At 40.2% G+C, this 13,217-nt stretch overlaps 1 protein-coding gene across 4 annotated transcripts in view; it reads left to right on the forward strand.

Annotated features, from left to right (window-relative positions):
- Nucleotides 1–13,217, forward strand: part of TANC1 (tetratricopeptide repeat, ankyrin repeat and coiled-coil containing 1) — an 82,227-nt gene that overhangs the window by 39,020 nt on the left and 29,990 nt on the right. For 3 of the 4 annotated variants that reach the window (XM_074595042.1, XM_074595041.1, XM_074595043.1), the window contains exons 4-7: nucleotides 4,776–4,877; nucleotides 7,028–7,149; nucleotides 8,127–8,316; nucleotides 12,671–12,928. In XM_074595042.1, coding sequence (XP_074451143.1) covers nucleotides 4,776–4,877; nucleotides 7,028–7,149; nucleotides 8,127–8,316; nucleotides 12,671–12,928 — 672 coding nt within the window. Of the gene's footprint in view, nucleotides 1–955; nucleotides 1,114–4,775; nucleotides 4,878–7,027; nucleotides 7,150–8,126; nucleotides 8,317–12,670; nucleotides 12,929–13,217 lie in introns of those variants that run through there. The other variant, XM_074595044.1, reaches the window with a different exon arrangement.

Consider the following 13,217-nt stretch of genomic DNA (forward strand, 5'->3'; position numbering starts at 1 on the left):
AGTAGTTATTTGCACTAATATTAATGAAAACATCTATATTTGAGGGCTTCATACTTGGTACATTGACACTTCTCTAGCGAATTTATCTATACTCTTACATTTATCAAGTCCTGCATCTGTTTTTGCCGGTTTGAAAATACCTACTTAAATACGCTTATATGATCAGTGAATAAAAGTAGTTTTTCCTGGTTAAATAATTTTAAAATGATGCATGGGAGAACATTCTGCAGTAAGAAATAAACTGTAAAATGCTTTATGTTTTTATGTAATTGGTATTGACATTCAAACTCACAGAATTAGACTCTAGTTGGTGATGTCTGGAACAGAAAAATCTTCAATGTAAATTAATGAAGTGACAAGTGCTCTTAGTGCTTTTCCTTTCATTGTCCTTTCTGCATATTTCCAAGGGGGTGTTAATCTGTGGCTTCAGGGGGGTATTTTTGGTTTTGTTTTTTGTTCTAGTTTCACCTCTTTGCCTGGCTTCAGTACTGCCCGAGCAGCAAGTGTTTCTGTTTCTTGTCATTTCTTCAAAATGTGTCAGCGTTTTGAGTAGGACTTGAGCAAACTTTTTCCTTCTGTAATTGCTTCATCCACAGGTGTGATGAGAACTGAACACGAGTGAGAGAGGCACCTGTGTGCGGCGCCTGTGGTCATAGCTGCTTTCTGCCCCTCCATCTGCCAGGGGGTCAGGCACCAGAGCCCCATGGCACGCGGAGCGGCAGACTCGGGAGAGTGGGCTGAGCTGCTGCCCAGGGACACCAAGGGCTGCTCGGTCTGCTGGGAGGGACGTTGTGTGTTAATTATTTGCGTAGGAGGTGGGGGAGCTTTTTCTTTGTGAGAAGAGGTTGGAAGAGTACCAGTGTTTCTGGCCCCAGTTAGGTCCTCAACTCTAACTATAAAAGGAGGGAAGAGAGAAACTATATCTTAAATTACTAAGGAGCCTAAAATTATTGGCAGAACTAAAGCGACCGGTTTATTTGGAGTTGGAAGCTTCCTTAATGGAATAGTTCATTGAGGAGGAGGTGAATAAAACAGCAGACGCAAACAGAACAGGGAAAAAGTTGTCAGCAGGACAACTCTGGGAAGGGGAGCAGTGAATGAAAACCTGTCACCGTAAGTTGAGTTTCTTCTAGTGTAAAGCTAGAGTGAACGTTGCTTGGGTTGGTAACCTTCCAGGTGTGCAACTAAACCAGTATTCATGTTCTTAAAGGGGTAATACTTGATTGTACTCTGATTTAGGAGGGTCAACTAAAAGAATGAAAATACTGATTTATAAAGGAGGTTACAAAAAATTGGTTGTTGGAGTTTCAGGTGTGAATGAAAGATAGCGCCGCTGCCCTTGAAGTAATGACTGTTTACTGACTTAAATTATTGGTACTGTCACGCTCGAACAGAGAAAGGCAGTGGCTTTCCTTTTAAAGACGTCAGCGAATGCTAAAGATGACTGCTAGAAGAGTCTTCCATAAATGTGCGACAGAACTTTTAGTTAGTTTTTAAATTAAGCTTTTAATTAATAGACAAATTAATCAGCATACCTGATACTTGAGACTAGATTAGGCAAGAGAGCTGGTCTCACCTCGGGCGGCAGTTTTGTGCCCGACCTGAACGCGGGGCAGGCGTTGCTCTTGGTGGCAGTAAGCTGTGCGGGTGCAGGGCCCCGTGCCCGGCCGGGGCTGTCCCCAGTGTCGGTGCACGTACAGGTTCATTTGGTGCTGACGGGAGGGAAAGCCAGTGCAGAGGAGTAGGAAGGAGATGCACAATTTACAGTAGTCTTGTGGAAAATCAGCTTTTCTGCAGCCAAAAAAAGCATTAAAAATTACTAGGAAGGCAATAGATCATAACCCAAAAAAAAGTATCGTTACGGAATTGTGTAAATCTATAGTTCGTCTGCTGCAGGAAGACACTGGTGTAGCTCTGGTGATACCAACTGTAAAAATCTACAACTGAGCGAGAGAAGAGCTGGAGAAGGGCCGCAGGAATGACTAGAGGTGTGGAATGGCTCCGAAAGAGGAATTCTTTAAATAGACTTGGCTGCTATTTTTCTGCCTGGAAGAAGGACAATTGGTGGGAAAAGGAGACAGAATGATTACTATTTCATGCAATGTTGGGTTAACTTGAGGGTGATGCAGATTGTTAAAGAAAGGCTGGGATATGTTCTTGGGAAGAAAATCCATCTACAATGCTTAAATAGAAAGTGACCACTTCTGTCTTGGGAAACAGTAAGCCACCTAACACAAGTCATGGAAGTGTATCAGGGAAGTGTGTTTTCCCAGCTGAGATTGTTCTTTGCTGTTTGCTGCTGATAAAATACTGTCCCAGACGAACCTTTTGTCAGTCCCCATTCATCCATCTTAGGCTTTTGGAAAAGAGCTTCCATTGTGCAGGTACGGTTCATGTTTAAATGGGTCCTTTTACATCCGTGGATTAATTCAGGTGTCCCATTCTAGATTAGTGCGTGAAAATAAAATTACCATGAATTTTGCTAGTTATTGTAATGTTGTGTATCAGATTTGCAAGTACTCTAAGTCACTTCCAGATCAGTTTGTGAGGAAGAAAATTCAACAAAGAATCCCCTCCACAATTTAAAGTGTGAGTGTTAAAAATACGTCCCGAAGATACCTTCCGTTCTGATCTGTTTTATGTGACTGCTACATGTTGTTCTGGTTCTTTTGGAATGGTTGCTTTTTGGTGTTCAACTTTGATACATCTAGTACTGCTTACAAATTACAGATTTGGACTGTTGTCTCCTTAAAGAATGTGAGTTTGTTTCAAAGGAATGTATTTTTAGCTGCTTTCACCAGGGCCAGTGCCCCTTGCTTTTGTTATGAAGTGGTGTTGGAAGAGCACCCTCTGGTGATAGTTGGTAACTAAGCTGTCTTTTAGTTTCAAAAATGTCATCTCATAGTCCCTAGGTAGAGATATAAATATATGCTCATGTATCACTTACATTCCCTGCCCGGTTATTTCTCAGCTGAGATGTGTGCTTTTCACCATAGTCCTACGTTCCAGTTTTAGGTGGAATCTGAAGGAACAGGTAGGTCTCACAGTGCCGTGTCTCGGAGCTCCGGTGTGCCCCATCCCCGCCTGGGGCACAGTGTGTCTCGGCCGGGATGCGGCGGCTGGGTGCCCTCCATCTCGGTCACCCTGAGCAGCCTGAGGCCAAAATGCAGAGAGTTGCAACTTGTCTTCAAAAGCAGTCGTCAACCTTAAAGAACTCATGAAAATCTGCCTCATGTATGTATTTAAAAATCATTTGGCTGCAGCATGTCAGAGGTGTTTTCAAGTGAGGAAGCTTCCTTTCCTGATCTTACGGCGGTGTTACAGGATAGAGAGAACCTGAGATTGTAGCTCTAATGTACACGAGGTTGTATTTAAATAAGAAGGGAAAATCACTCTCTATTGCCAAAGCTGGGGATATCCACGGAAATACCTCTGGTTTAGTATTTTGTTACGCCCAGCGACTGACTGTGTGTCTAGGGACTTCGAGCTAATATTTAGGTTCTTCTTAATGAAACTTACCACACCTCAAGCTCACTAAAACTCTGAAGTTTCAAGTGGCTTTGTTAGACGTATTACAAGAAATCATCTTAATGAAAATTTAGGACAAAACTTTGGGCTTTGGGTTTGAGTTTTCAGTACCACTGGTGATGGTGTTTCCATTCCCCATGCCATTTAAATATCTTAGCTTGACAGTGTGTAACTTCGCAAGTTTCCCTGTTGATGCTTTTCCAAAACTCTTAGTGTTGCAAATGCCTTTATTGATAGAAAATTCTGTATTTTTCAGGATGTGGGTAAATACATGGTGGCTTTTCACTTCTACAATATATTGTGCGTCAGCATAGCAGTCTACCTGCCAGTGCTATCGGTTGCTGAAGTGGGATCAGAATATCACCCTGTGTTTGTGTGATAGTTGTTGATTCAGTAGTGCCAGTATACTTTTTCTGGGGAACCTTTAGAGGGCAGCATCATTCCCCTTCTGTTAGGCAAGTTGAGTCCTTAGCATTTCCTGTGGTTGCTACTAAACCATATTTAGCAAAGAGTAGCATCGTAAACAGCCTGAAACCAAAGCATGAAGCTAAAGGGAGAGTAAAAGAGTGAATCAGTTTAATTTTTGAAAGGTATACGTGTGTGTGTGAATACACAATTCTTTTTAATACTGAAGGTGGTATGTTTGAACTTAGTACGTATGTGAACTGGGAATGCTGCTGTTTAATGAAACCAGAAACCATTAGTAGCCACTGATGTTTTCTTTTGTTTTTTGAACTCACCGTCACCGTTCCTTATCATGAGGGCATGTGTTGGTATTTGGAGAAAGTATGCTGTAATATAAAGCTTCTTGGGTTTGAATTATTTAGTGTGTCAATGTTGCAAGCTGTCTGCCTGTAGTCTTTTTTCCTAGCTTCAAAGATGCTGATAACAAAATTATCTCCCTGTTATAATGGAAAATAAAGCCCTGAATGGAAGAGGCCCACTGAACGTTGTCCAAGTTTGAACATGAAAAAGTTACAGGCTTTACAAATACAGGAAACTTTTTCAGGTTTTTCACAGCAAGCAGATTGGGTTTGTTTTCCAGCAGGCTTTGCATTCCAGAAAGCCCAAAGTGTTTCTTTCTTACAGGAGTGGAAGTGCGGCAGCTTGCTAGCCTCTACAGTAGCAGCTGTGTATGTAAGAAATAATTCCGCTACTTTTTTTACGTTGTGGAGGACAGACACTACGTATGAAACTTGCGGTCCATCTGGAAAAAATTAGATGCACTCAGCTTATTCCCATTGCAGGCCCAATCAGGAAGCCCAAGTATGTGGAAAGTCCCAGAGTGCCAGGGGAGGCGGCTCTACCACTGAGAAAAGGATCCGAGCAAGGAGAACCCAGTCAAAATGGTAAGAGTCTGTTCAGTGGTACTTCATTTGGTAGAACAGCTGTTCGTTTCAGAGTGATACAGAGGAGCCTGCATAATACGGAAATCTGATTCTTTATTTGTAAGAATGTTTTGCTGATTTAACATTCCTATGGCAAGGAGGAGATGCTTGCCATTATACTTACGTGATCTTTATCAATTCTTGGAGCTGTGCATGTACTGCAGGCAAAATGATGTCCAGGTGTTGTTGATTGCTATGTATGCCAAAGACCTACTAGAATTTTTCTGAACTTGATTCCAAGTATGTACCTCTGCACTGGGTACGATACTCCATTTTAGAAATTTTGTGAAAGCTCGCTAAATAAGAAGGCAGTAACATTAGACTCCTGTGTTGGCAGAGCTGGGAAAAGCTACCTCCTTTAGTTACCTCCTTAGAGTCTATTGGTATTCTTGGAAAGTCTCGTGTTCATTAAATTTGACTATTCTAAGACCTGTCAATTTGCAAAATATTCTGTAATACAAAAACTTTTGCCCTTTGCTTTCAAAAAAGGTACCATTTCAGAGACTTACTCCTTTTGGGATTGAGAACCAGATTATTAGATATTCCAGAGTAAAACCGTAAGCTGCCCACAAAGTTAAGAAATACGTGCATTCAAGTAGACATTGAACTGGAGTGAAATAAAGAAGAATGTTTGGCTAGTAAACTACTCCCGTTTGCAAACTGTGGGGTTTATGTCACTCATAAAATTGAAACATTGTTGAAATAATGCTTACTGGTCAAGCTCTTCAGTTAAAATCATTGTTTTCTATGTTTTTATTATAGTCTGCAGCTTGGGGAAAAATGCGTTGTTTATTGCAAATGCCACTGAATGTCAGCTGGGCCTCACGTGTTAGAGTGAAGAGTGAATACTGTCCTGGCTCTCATTGGGGTTAGTGAACCCATAGAGGAAAGACCAAAGCAAAAGGGGCAGTTCTGCCTTTTTTTCCCTTTGTTTTTATTTTTGTTCCCTTCCCCTGCTCTGTCCGTGGCCTGCAGGAGGGGGTGCTGCCGAGAGGCCTCTCTGTCCTCTCTTAAACTTGCATCCCTCCCGCCCTTCGCCCCTCCTCTGGGGCGCTCCTTCTCAACTAGGAACTTGTTGTTGTGTGAAGTCTCCACGTTCTAAGCTGATAAAGCTCTCTGGTGTCCCCGCTGCCTTCCCACCGCCTGGGCGACGTTTCCCCCGCTCTTCCCGGCTCCGCAGGGTGAGACAGCAGCTCTGCGCGGGGAGCACCCGCCGTGAGCGATTGCTTAGAGCCGTTAGAGGATGCTCCTTCAGTAATTGGCTATTTATACTGAGGATGGGACAGGCCTACAAATTATTCATTTTTTAATGGACAAAAGAAATACTGTTTAAGTGCTTCTGCTAGGGAAGAGCATTACAGGTTGGTAGGTGATGCCAAACTGCTGGCCTCAATGAAGGAAAATGGCAGAAGACACTAGTTTGTGAGATGATTTTAGCCCCCGGTGTTTTCTGGAAGCAGCCTGTGATGGGCTGGTTTCGTTGGAGGTTGCCCCATTTTGAACTTTGTCTCGTTCTATCTGCTGGATGCCAGAAGACATTTTAAAGCGCTGTGCTGATAAAATTAAACATTTTTGCAACCAGAAAAGCTGTGACATTTAGAACTGGTGTCACATCCTTTGCATAGCAAGCACAACAAAAATGTATGGTATTAGTCGTAGTGTTAACTGTGAGATTACGAAACATCTGTGGTACTAACTTGCTCTTTTCACATTTTTAACATTACATAGAACTTTATAAAAAATTACTGGAACAGAATTTCGGTTTGACACTGAGCTTTGGTAGCGTTGAGTTTAGTGCTAGTGCTGCTGTTAGGAGAATCATCACGTCGATGATCAGTTCAGTGATGACCTGGTTGCACTCAGCCATTTCTGTTTTGCCTGGCAGGGTGGGTGTTTTCTCCCCTGGGTTTGTGCAGATACACAGAGGATCCAAGACCCAGCAGCAACTTAAAGTCTAACGGACAAAAAGTTTAAATGGCATTAGCTTCTCTGTTATATATATTGCTGACAGAAGAACTGGTGTTTACGTTTCATTGTACTTTTTCTACCTCTTATAAGTTTCCAAATACAAGACACTGATCTTCACCAACTTTTCTCCCCCTGCTCCAAAGCAAAGCCTGATAAGGACTCGAGCTGTTCTCCTGCAGCACAGGAATTGATGACAAGATTGGGTTTTTTGCTGGGAGAAGGGATCCCAACTTCTGCTCATCTAGAAGAGAAAAATGAAGTCATGGTAGGATAATGGAAAATAATATATTTAATGCTCATCCTATTTCTGAAAGGACTAATGTTATTTTTTCTATTTGCAAGTTGTAGTTACTTGATACTTAGTGAAATACAATCCATTTTAATAGACATATGGTCATAGAATTGTAAATAATTATAATAAGTGTTTGTTTGGTTTTGTTTGAAATTGTGACTTGATCTTCCATTCTCAAAGAAAAAAGAAAGAATAGACTCCTCATCATTTCTGGAAGTTTAATCGACTGTGAATGTGAATAGCTTCTAGGGTTCTCTCTGCCTTATTTTAGTGTTTAGGAGGAACTTTTTTTCCCGTCTACTCTATTCCAGTGATTTATGAGAATGGAAAATGTCGGTGGCTTGTTAAAATAGGAGGATGCTTTTGGGGCATGTGTGTTTGTTTTTTCCTGAGACGTTCACTTCCTTTTGACAGTCTTTCTCTGTCATTTGGGGGAAGAGGAACTGGGGAGAACAAGCAGCTACAATCCATATGAAACTTATCTGCTAACCAAAACTGCACAGTGACTACCAATCTCTCCGTCTTCCCCTTCCTCTCTCTACTTTTAGTCCCAGGACTCATAAATCTTAGTGCATCAGTTTGGGCTTTACTGATGGTGAAATACGAATAAGACTGCGGTTCTAGCGTTTGTAACTCAAAGAATAAATAGTGGGGGCGGAAGGGAGGAGTATCCAGTAAAATGTTTAATAGAGAAGAAATCTGCCTGACTGCAGCTCTTCCACTGAACTGTGAAATTCCCTCTCTTCTTCAGAAGTCACTTTTTAAGTGTAATCTGAAAACATGTCATTAAGTTTCCCAATCAAGATAAAGCTTCTGCTTTTTGAAGATTTTGCTTGAAAAATGGGCTCTTTGCTTCGTTCTTATTCTACTTTACCTTGGTGTTTCTAATTTTCAGCACAGTACCGCGCCGACTCCTGTGCAATAACTATCGATGTTTCTTCCCATTGCAGTATCCAGTAGCCAGTCAAGGCGTGAGTCCGTGTTCCACCCTCACGAGCAGCACGACATCGCCCAGCACCGACAGTCCCTGCTCAACCCTCAATAGCTCCGTCGGCAAAGCGGCAGCCAACAAAGGTAGTCCCTGTGGAACCATCAGCAGCCCCAGCTCCACCCTGGAGAGCAAGGACAGTGGGATTATAGGTAAGCATCTTAATTAGTAACGCAGTTAAGAGAAATCAGTCTTCTCTTAACAGTACAAGTCTGAATAGCTGCTTCCTGACATTGTGTTCAATTTTATGCTGTCCATGGATCCCGTTTCAAATCCACTGCGCTTGAAAGATTGAAATTATGTTCTTCGGCTATAACAGTTACTGTTGTTAGGTGTGCATTGCTCTTGTTTTTCTGGTGCAGTTCTAATACCTTGTGGACACCCAGGTGGCTGTTCTAATACTATTTTCTGGAAGGTCAGGATAAAATGTAAAAACCATATTTTTCATGTTGTTATAAACCATTGTAGGAAGGTTTATTCTTCTTTATTGCTTTAGTCAATTTTTTTTTTAAATGCTGACTCATTAACCAGTTGATCCCTTTGAAAATTGGTTTTGTAACAGCTGTTAAGCTTACCAACAAAAATCAAAGCACAGAATGCCCCCTAGCCTGATGCTTTCTCAATATACAAAAGTGAGCTTTTGGTTTTATTTAAGTCTAGCTGATGGACTAAATTTAGGAAGGCTGAAAAAGGGAAGCAATTCTAAATCTTAAATGCCTGGATTTGATATTGTCTCTGTCTCTGACTGTGAAGTTAGTACTTTTTTATTTACAACTTTTGTTTATGGAAGGAACTCCAAGTGAAAGTGTCTCTGCCTGCCATAATGAATACCACCATGACGATCATTGGTGTGGGACTTGCCAAGAAGTAGCGATAATACATGTTTTCATAATGCATTTGATAACACTTTACTCTGACTTTATTTTATTATAAAGTGAAGTAATTAAGTTATATAGTCATAAGTTACAACATAATGTTATTTTTACTGATCAGTTACCCTAAAAGAGATGTTTATCATGGGTCAAAAGACTCATTTGTATAACACTTAAGTACTTCAGTTGCATAGTAGATTGATGACAGCCATTGTCCATGGTCAATTTTGTGTAAGATCTCATTTTGAGATAGCATTAATGTTTTGATGTAAAGGAAAGGGTATATCAGAATTCTTGCTTTTGGGTTCACAGATTTCAGTCATTGCCTATCTTGAGAATAATGTACATTAGTTGTAGGTTGTGTCAGAATTCAGGGTTTCCTGTTTTGATTACACTGATGCAAGTATAAAACAAACTGAAATGATTGTACAAGTGAGTTTATTGGTGTAAAAATACAGCAATGTACAACCAGAAGAAAGTAATGCCTCTTGCTGTGAAAAATATTTCTGTCAGTATACCTTAGTCATTTCCTTGTTTAAAATGTTTTGTAAGGATTTTGCGTTTGTAATACAGTAGCTTAAATCAGTTACCTGAATGACTCGGGGATCTATGAGAGCTGTGCCATTAAAACAAAAGAGACTTCCTGGGTAGAACATGGCTAAAAGATACTTCTACCTTAATGAACGCACCTATGCTTAAGCTTTTCCTATCTCTGTCAGCGATGTGTAGACTAACTATCGGGCACTTCTGCGTAGCCATGTTTCTTAAAAATTTGGGACCTTTGTTAAGGTTCTTTTAAGTGGTGAGTGTTTGCTTTTTATAAAAAGAGGAATCGTGTTGGTTTGGAATACTTTGTTGTTTGGAGATCTAAGCCAAGGTGTTTGTTCATTTGTCTAAAGTGGTACAGCACTGAAAAAGCTTCGTTGACTTTGCAAAAAAGTTTAAGGACTGCACACTGTTTTGCGTGCAACTTTTGCTTATATCAGTGAGAGTAGCATCAATGTGAATATAAAAATTGGCATTACTAATACACTAAACTGCTTCTCTAGTAGGTGATACAGAAGGGGAAAAGGGGATCCTGTTTCTCTGTTCATCGCATGCTTTCCGCCTTACTGAGATCTTCTGTGAGGTACTGCGGCCCAGAGGAGGGATGCATGCATGTTTTGTATATGCAGTGTAATGTCACAGAAGATGTGTTTCTTATGCAGATACTTTATGAAGTCTTGGAATAAATACATTTACGGTATCACTAACGCATGGTTCATCCAAGACCATGGAAGCAGCTGCTGGTCTTGGAGTGGAGTGGGTTCCTTCTTTCCTTCCAGAAAGGCAGGACAATAGGCTGGAGCTCTGTTCTTTAACTTCCTTTAAAACCTGTTCTTGAGTGAGAGCCTCCCTTCTCTCAAGTGGGCAAATTAAGATAATGATGTGAACCTACTACCCACGCTTTGCAAGCTTGAAATATTCTCGGAGTATGCCCACGTTCTAAATGAGGTCAGAACTAGCCTCAAGTTTGTTTAAAATAGTAAAATTGGCATGACAACTGCATCATCCGTCGTATAACCTTGTAAGTACTAACAGTTTTAAGAAAAGATTTTTGAACCCAGTGATAAAAGTTGTTTATTGAATTAATGAAAAGCAAAGAGTTTCAAAAATAGGAGAAACATGAAAATAAGCCCTTTATTATACAGGGAGAAGGCAGGATGGTGGAGTTGAAGCGCGTGTGTGAAAGCTGGCAGGGAAAAACTCTAGAGAAGATACGAGGGTGGGGGGGAACTCCTGTATAGTCCTTCAGTCGAGTATATGAGGTTCATGATCATGGGGCTGTATGAAAATCATCTGCTGACCTTCTGCTGAGCTGTCATTCGTGTCTCAAATTCAGGGAGAATCTGAACACCCCTTGGCAAGCCATGGCAGCACCCTTATATCTATAAAGGCAGGAAACCAAGAAGGGAAATAAGAGGAACCTCTCTGATAAATGACCATGGGATTTTTTTTAAATACAAATGTGTCTGTGCATTGAAATTTGTTATTAGTAGTAAATGTGCATTTTAAATTATGTTTAGCAAGTACATGTTTTCTAGTGTCTTTGACAGAGATCATCCAACCATGAAAATAACTTGCTCCTTCATGCTACTTAAGTGGGCTTCTGTTGTGTTTCTACTCCCACGATGTTTTCTGGGCCAGCAGACTCTGATGGGAAATCTATCTTTTCTTCCTTTTCCTCTTTTTTTACTTATGGTTCAGGTTTCTTTTAGTTTTCTAATGTTTTACTGCTGTAATCAAATTCTTCTTGGCCTCTACTGAGTCTGACATAATAGTAGTGGAGGCAGGTTTTAATCTTCAGCAATGAGCTAAGTGGGAGAAAAGACTGGGCTACTGGCCAAAATATAAGCTTTTCTGGATATTTGCCACTGTTCCAGTATGGAAATTTTGAGCAGCAAGGTTTCCTGATGCTGCATTTCACTCCAGGAGGAATCATATTTTAAAATATTTCATGCTTCAGAAGGAGTTAGGCCTTTTGACATGAAAATGAAGTAAGTTTGTCATACAGAATTACAATCTAAGCTGTGGGCAGAGGTTAATGGAATGCCTGAAAAGCTTTTTCTTCTGTTGCCTCTAAAATGTGTGTCATATTATTGGTATTTCTTAGAATATGAGCTATTGAATTTAAGCATCAGATCTTAAGTTTCTTGTGAATGTGAGACTAAGTTGGAAGAATGCAAAATTCTACGAGTACGTCATCATCCTGCAGCTGATGTGAAAGAAGAAAAGCTGGTGCTGCCTCTGACCAGCCAAGCCTCTGAGTTCCAAGGAGCAGTCTGTGCATTTTATTAGCGGTCTAGTAGGCCAGAACGTTTTACTTGATGATTTGGTCAGTTGAGTGTAGAATCATCACATATATACCTTAATATTTAAAATTTCAGCCTGGGAAGGACCCACAGTTCATATAGATACTAATATTTGAATTGGCATTGATATTTTTTATTTTTTTTTAAATCCTGATGTCCTTTCATGCTATTTTGTGTTTTCCTCTGTTGCATACATTCATATATAAACCAGCAGTTATAATGAAATACTTTTTCTTAGAAGCTGGGTCAGGGTAAGAACCCCAGAAGTGTATAACTGGGTAACCTTGAACATTACTTGAAGTTGTTAAGTTTTCTTTCCTCTCCTCCTGAAAAAATGATACAAAGCAAAAAAATCCCCCCAAATCAAAACAGAAAAAAACCTCACTACTACTTTTTTCTGACATACCGAGCTTCTTTTTTTTTTTTTTCCTTCATGTTTTATTTCTCCTCATCAGTTGATTTATTTGACTTCTAGTCTAGACCTAACTTTTTTCCAAGGTAGTTTTGAGTGACTACGTTTTCTGTCTTATAGGTTTGCTGTTCTCATTGATATAGGTGAGCTTTCAGGTGTTCAAAATGCATTGAGTGTTGGCTTGACCTTTAATAAATACTTATTGTTCAGTTATTTTATGGAAGTTTAATGTAAGTATTGAAAACATTTTAAATGAAACAGAGTAATTTCACTATTAAACAGAAAAAGCAGTATATATTTGCAAAGCGTTCTTATGCGCTGTTTTCCTCTGGTGTGTACTTCAGTTGGTATTTTTTCCTCTCTTTTTCAGCGACTATAACAAGTTCATCAGAAAATGATGATCGCAGTGGATCCAGTTTGGAATGGAGCAAGGATGGAAGTCTCAGAGCTGGAAAACAACAAGGGATTAGTCATGATCGAAGAACAGATAATTGTTCACCGGTTGCAGAAGAGGAAGCTGTTGGATCTGCTGAGAATTTGCCAAAAGAAGTACCAACAGGAGAGGGTCCCGTTCCTTATGCTCAGAGTTCTGGCTCTTTAATAATGCCTCGTCCAAACTCTGTTGCAGGTAAAGTCGTGAGGCAGAAAAAAAGGATGTTCTTAATGACAGGAGATTTCTGCTGAATCTTCCTGTTGAAGTTATGTTGTTAGTATGAAAGTACTTTTATAGGACAAAAAGAAAAAAGCATAGATTCTAAACTGAATAGATGAGCATTACCTAAGCAGCAACCACCTTCTTTTCACAGATACTGTAGCACTGCGGCATAAATTTGGGGGAATTTCACTCTGAACTAAATGGCTTTGTTGCCGAAGAGGACTGCAATAACTGCCCTTTCTCTCTTACAGCTGCCTGAAAT

Source organism: Larus michahellis, chromosome 7, assembly GCF_964199755.1.
Source record: "Larus michahellis chromosome 7, bLarMic1.1, whole genome shotgun sequence".
In the NCBI taxonomy this organism is placed as follows: Eukaryota; Metazoa; Chordata; class Aves; order Charadriiformes; family Laridae; genus Larus; species Larus michahellis.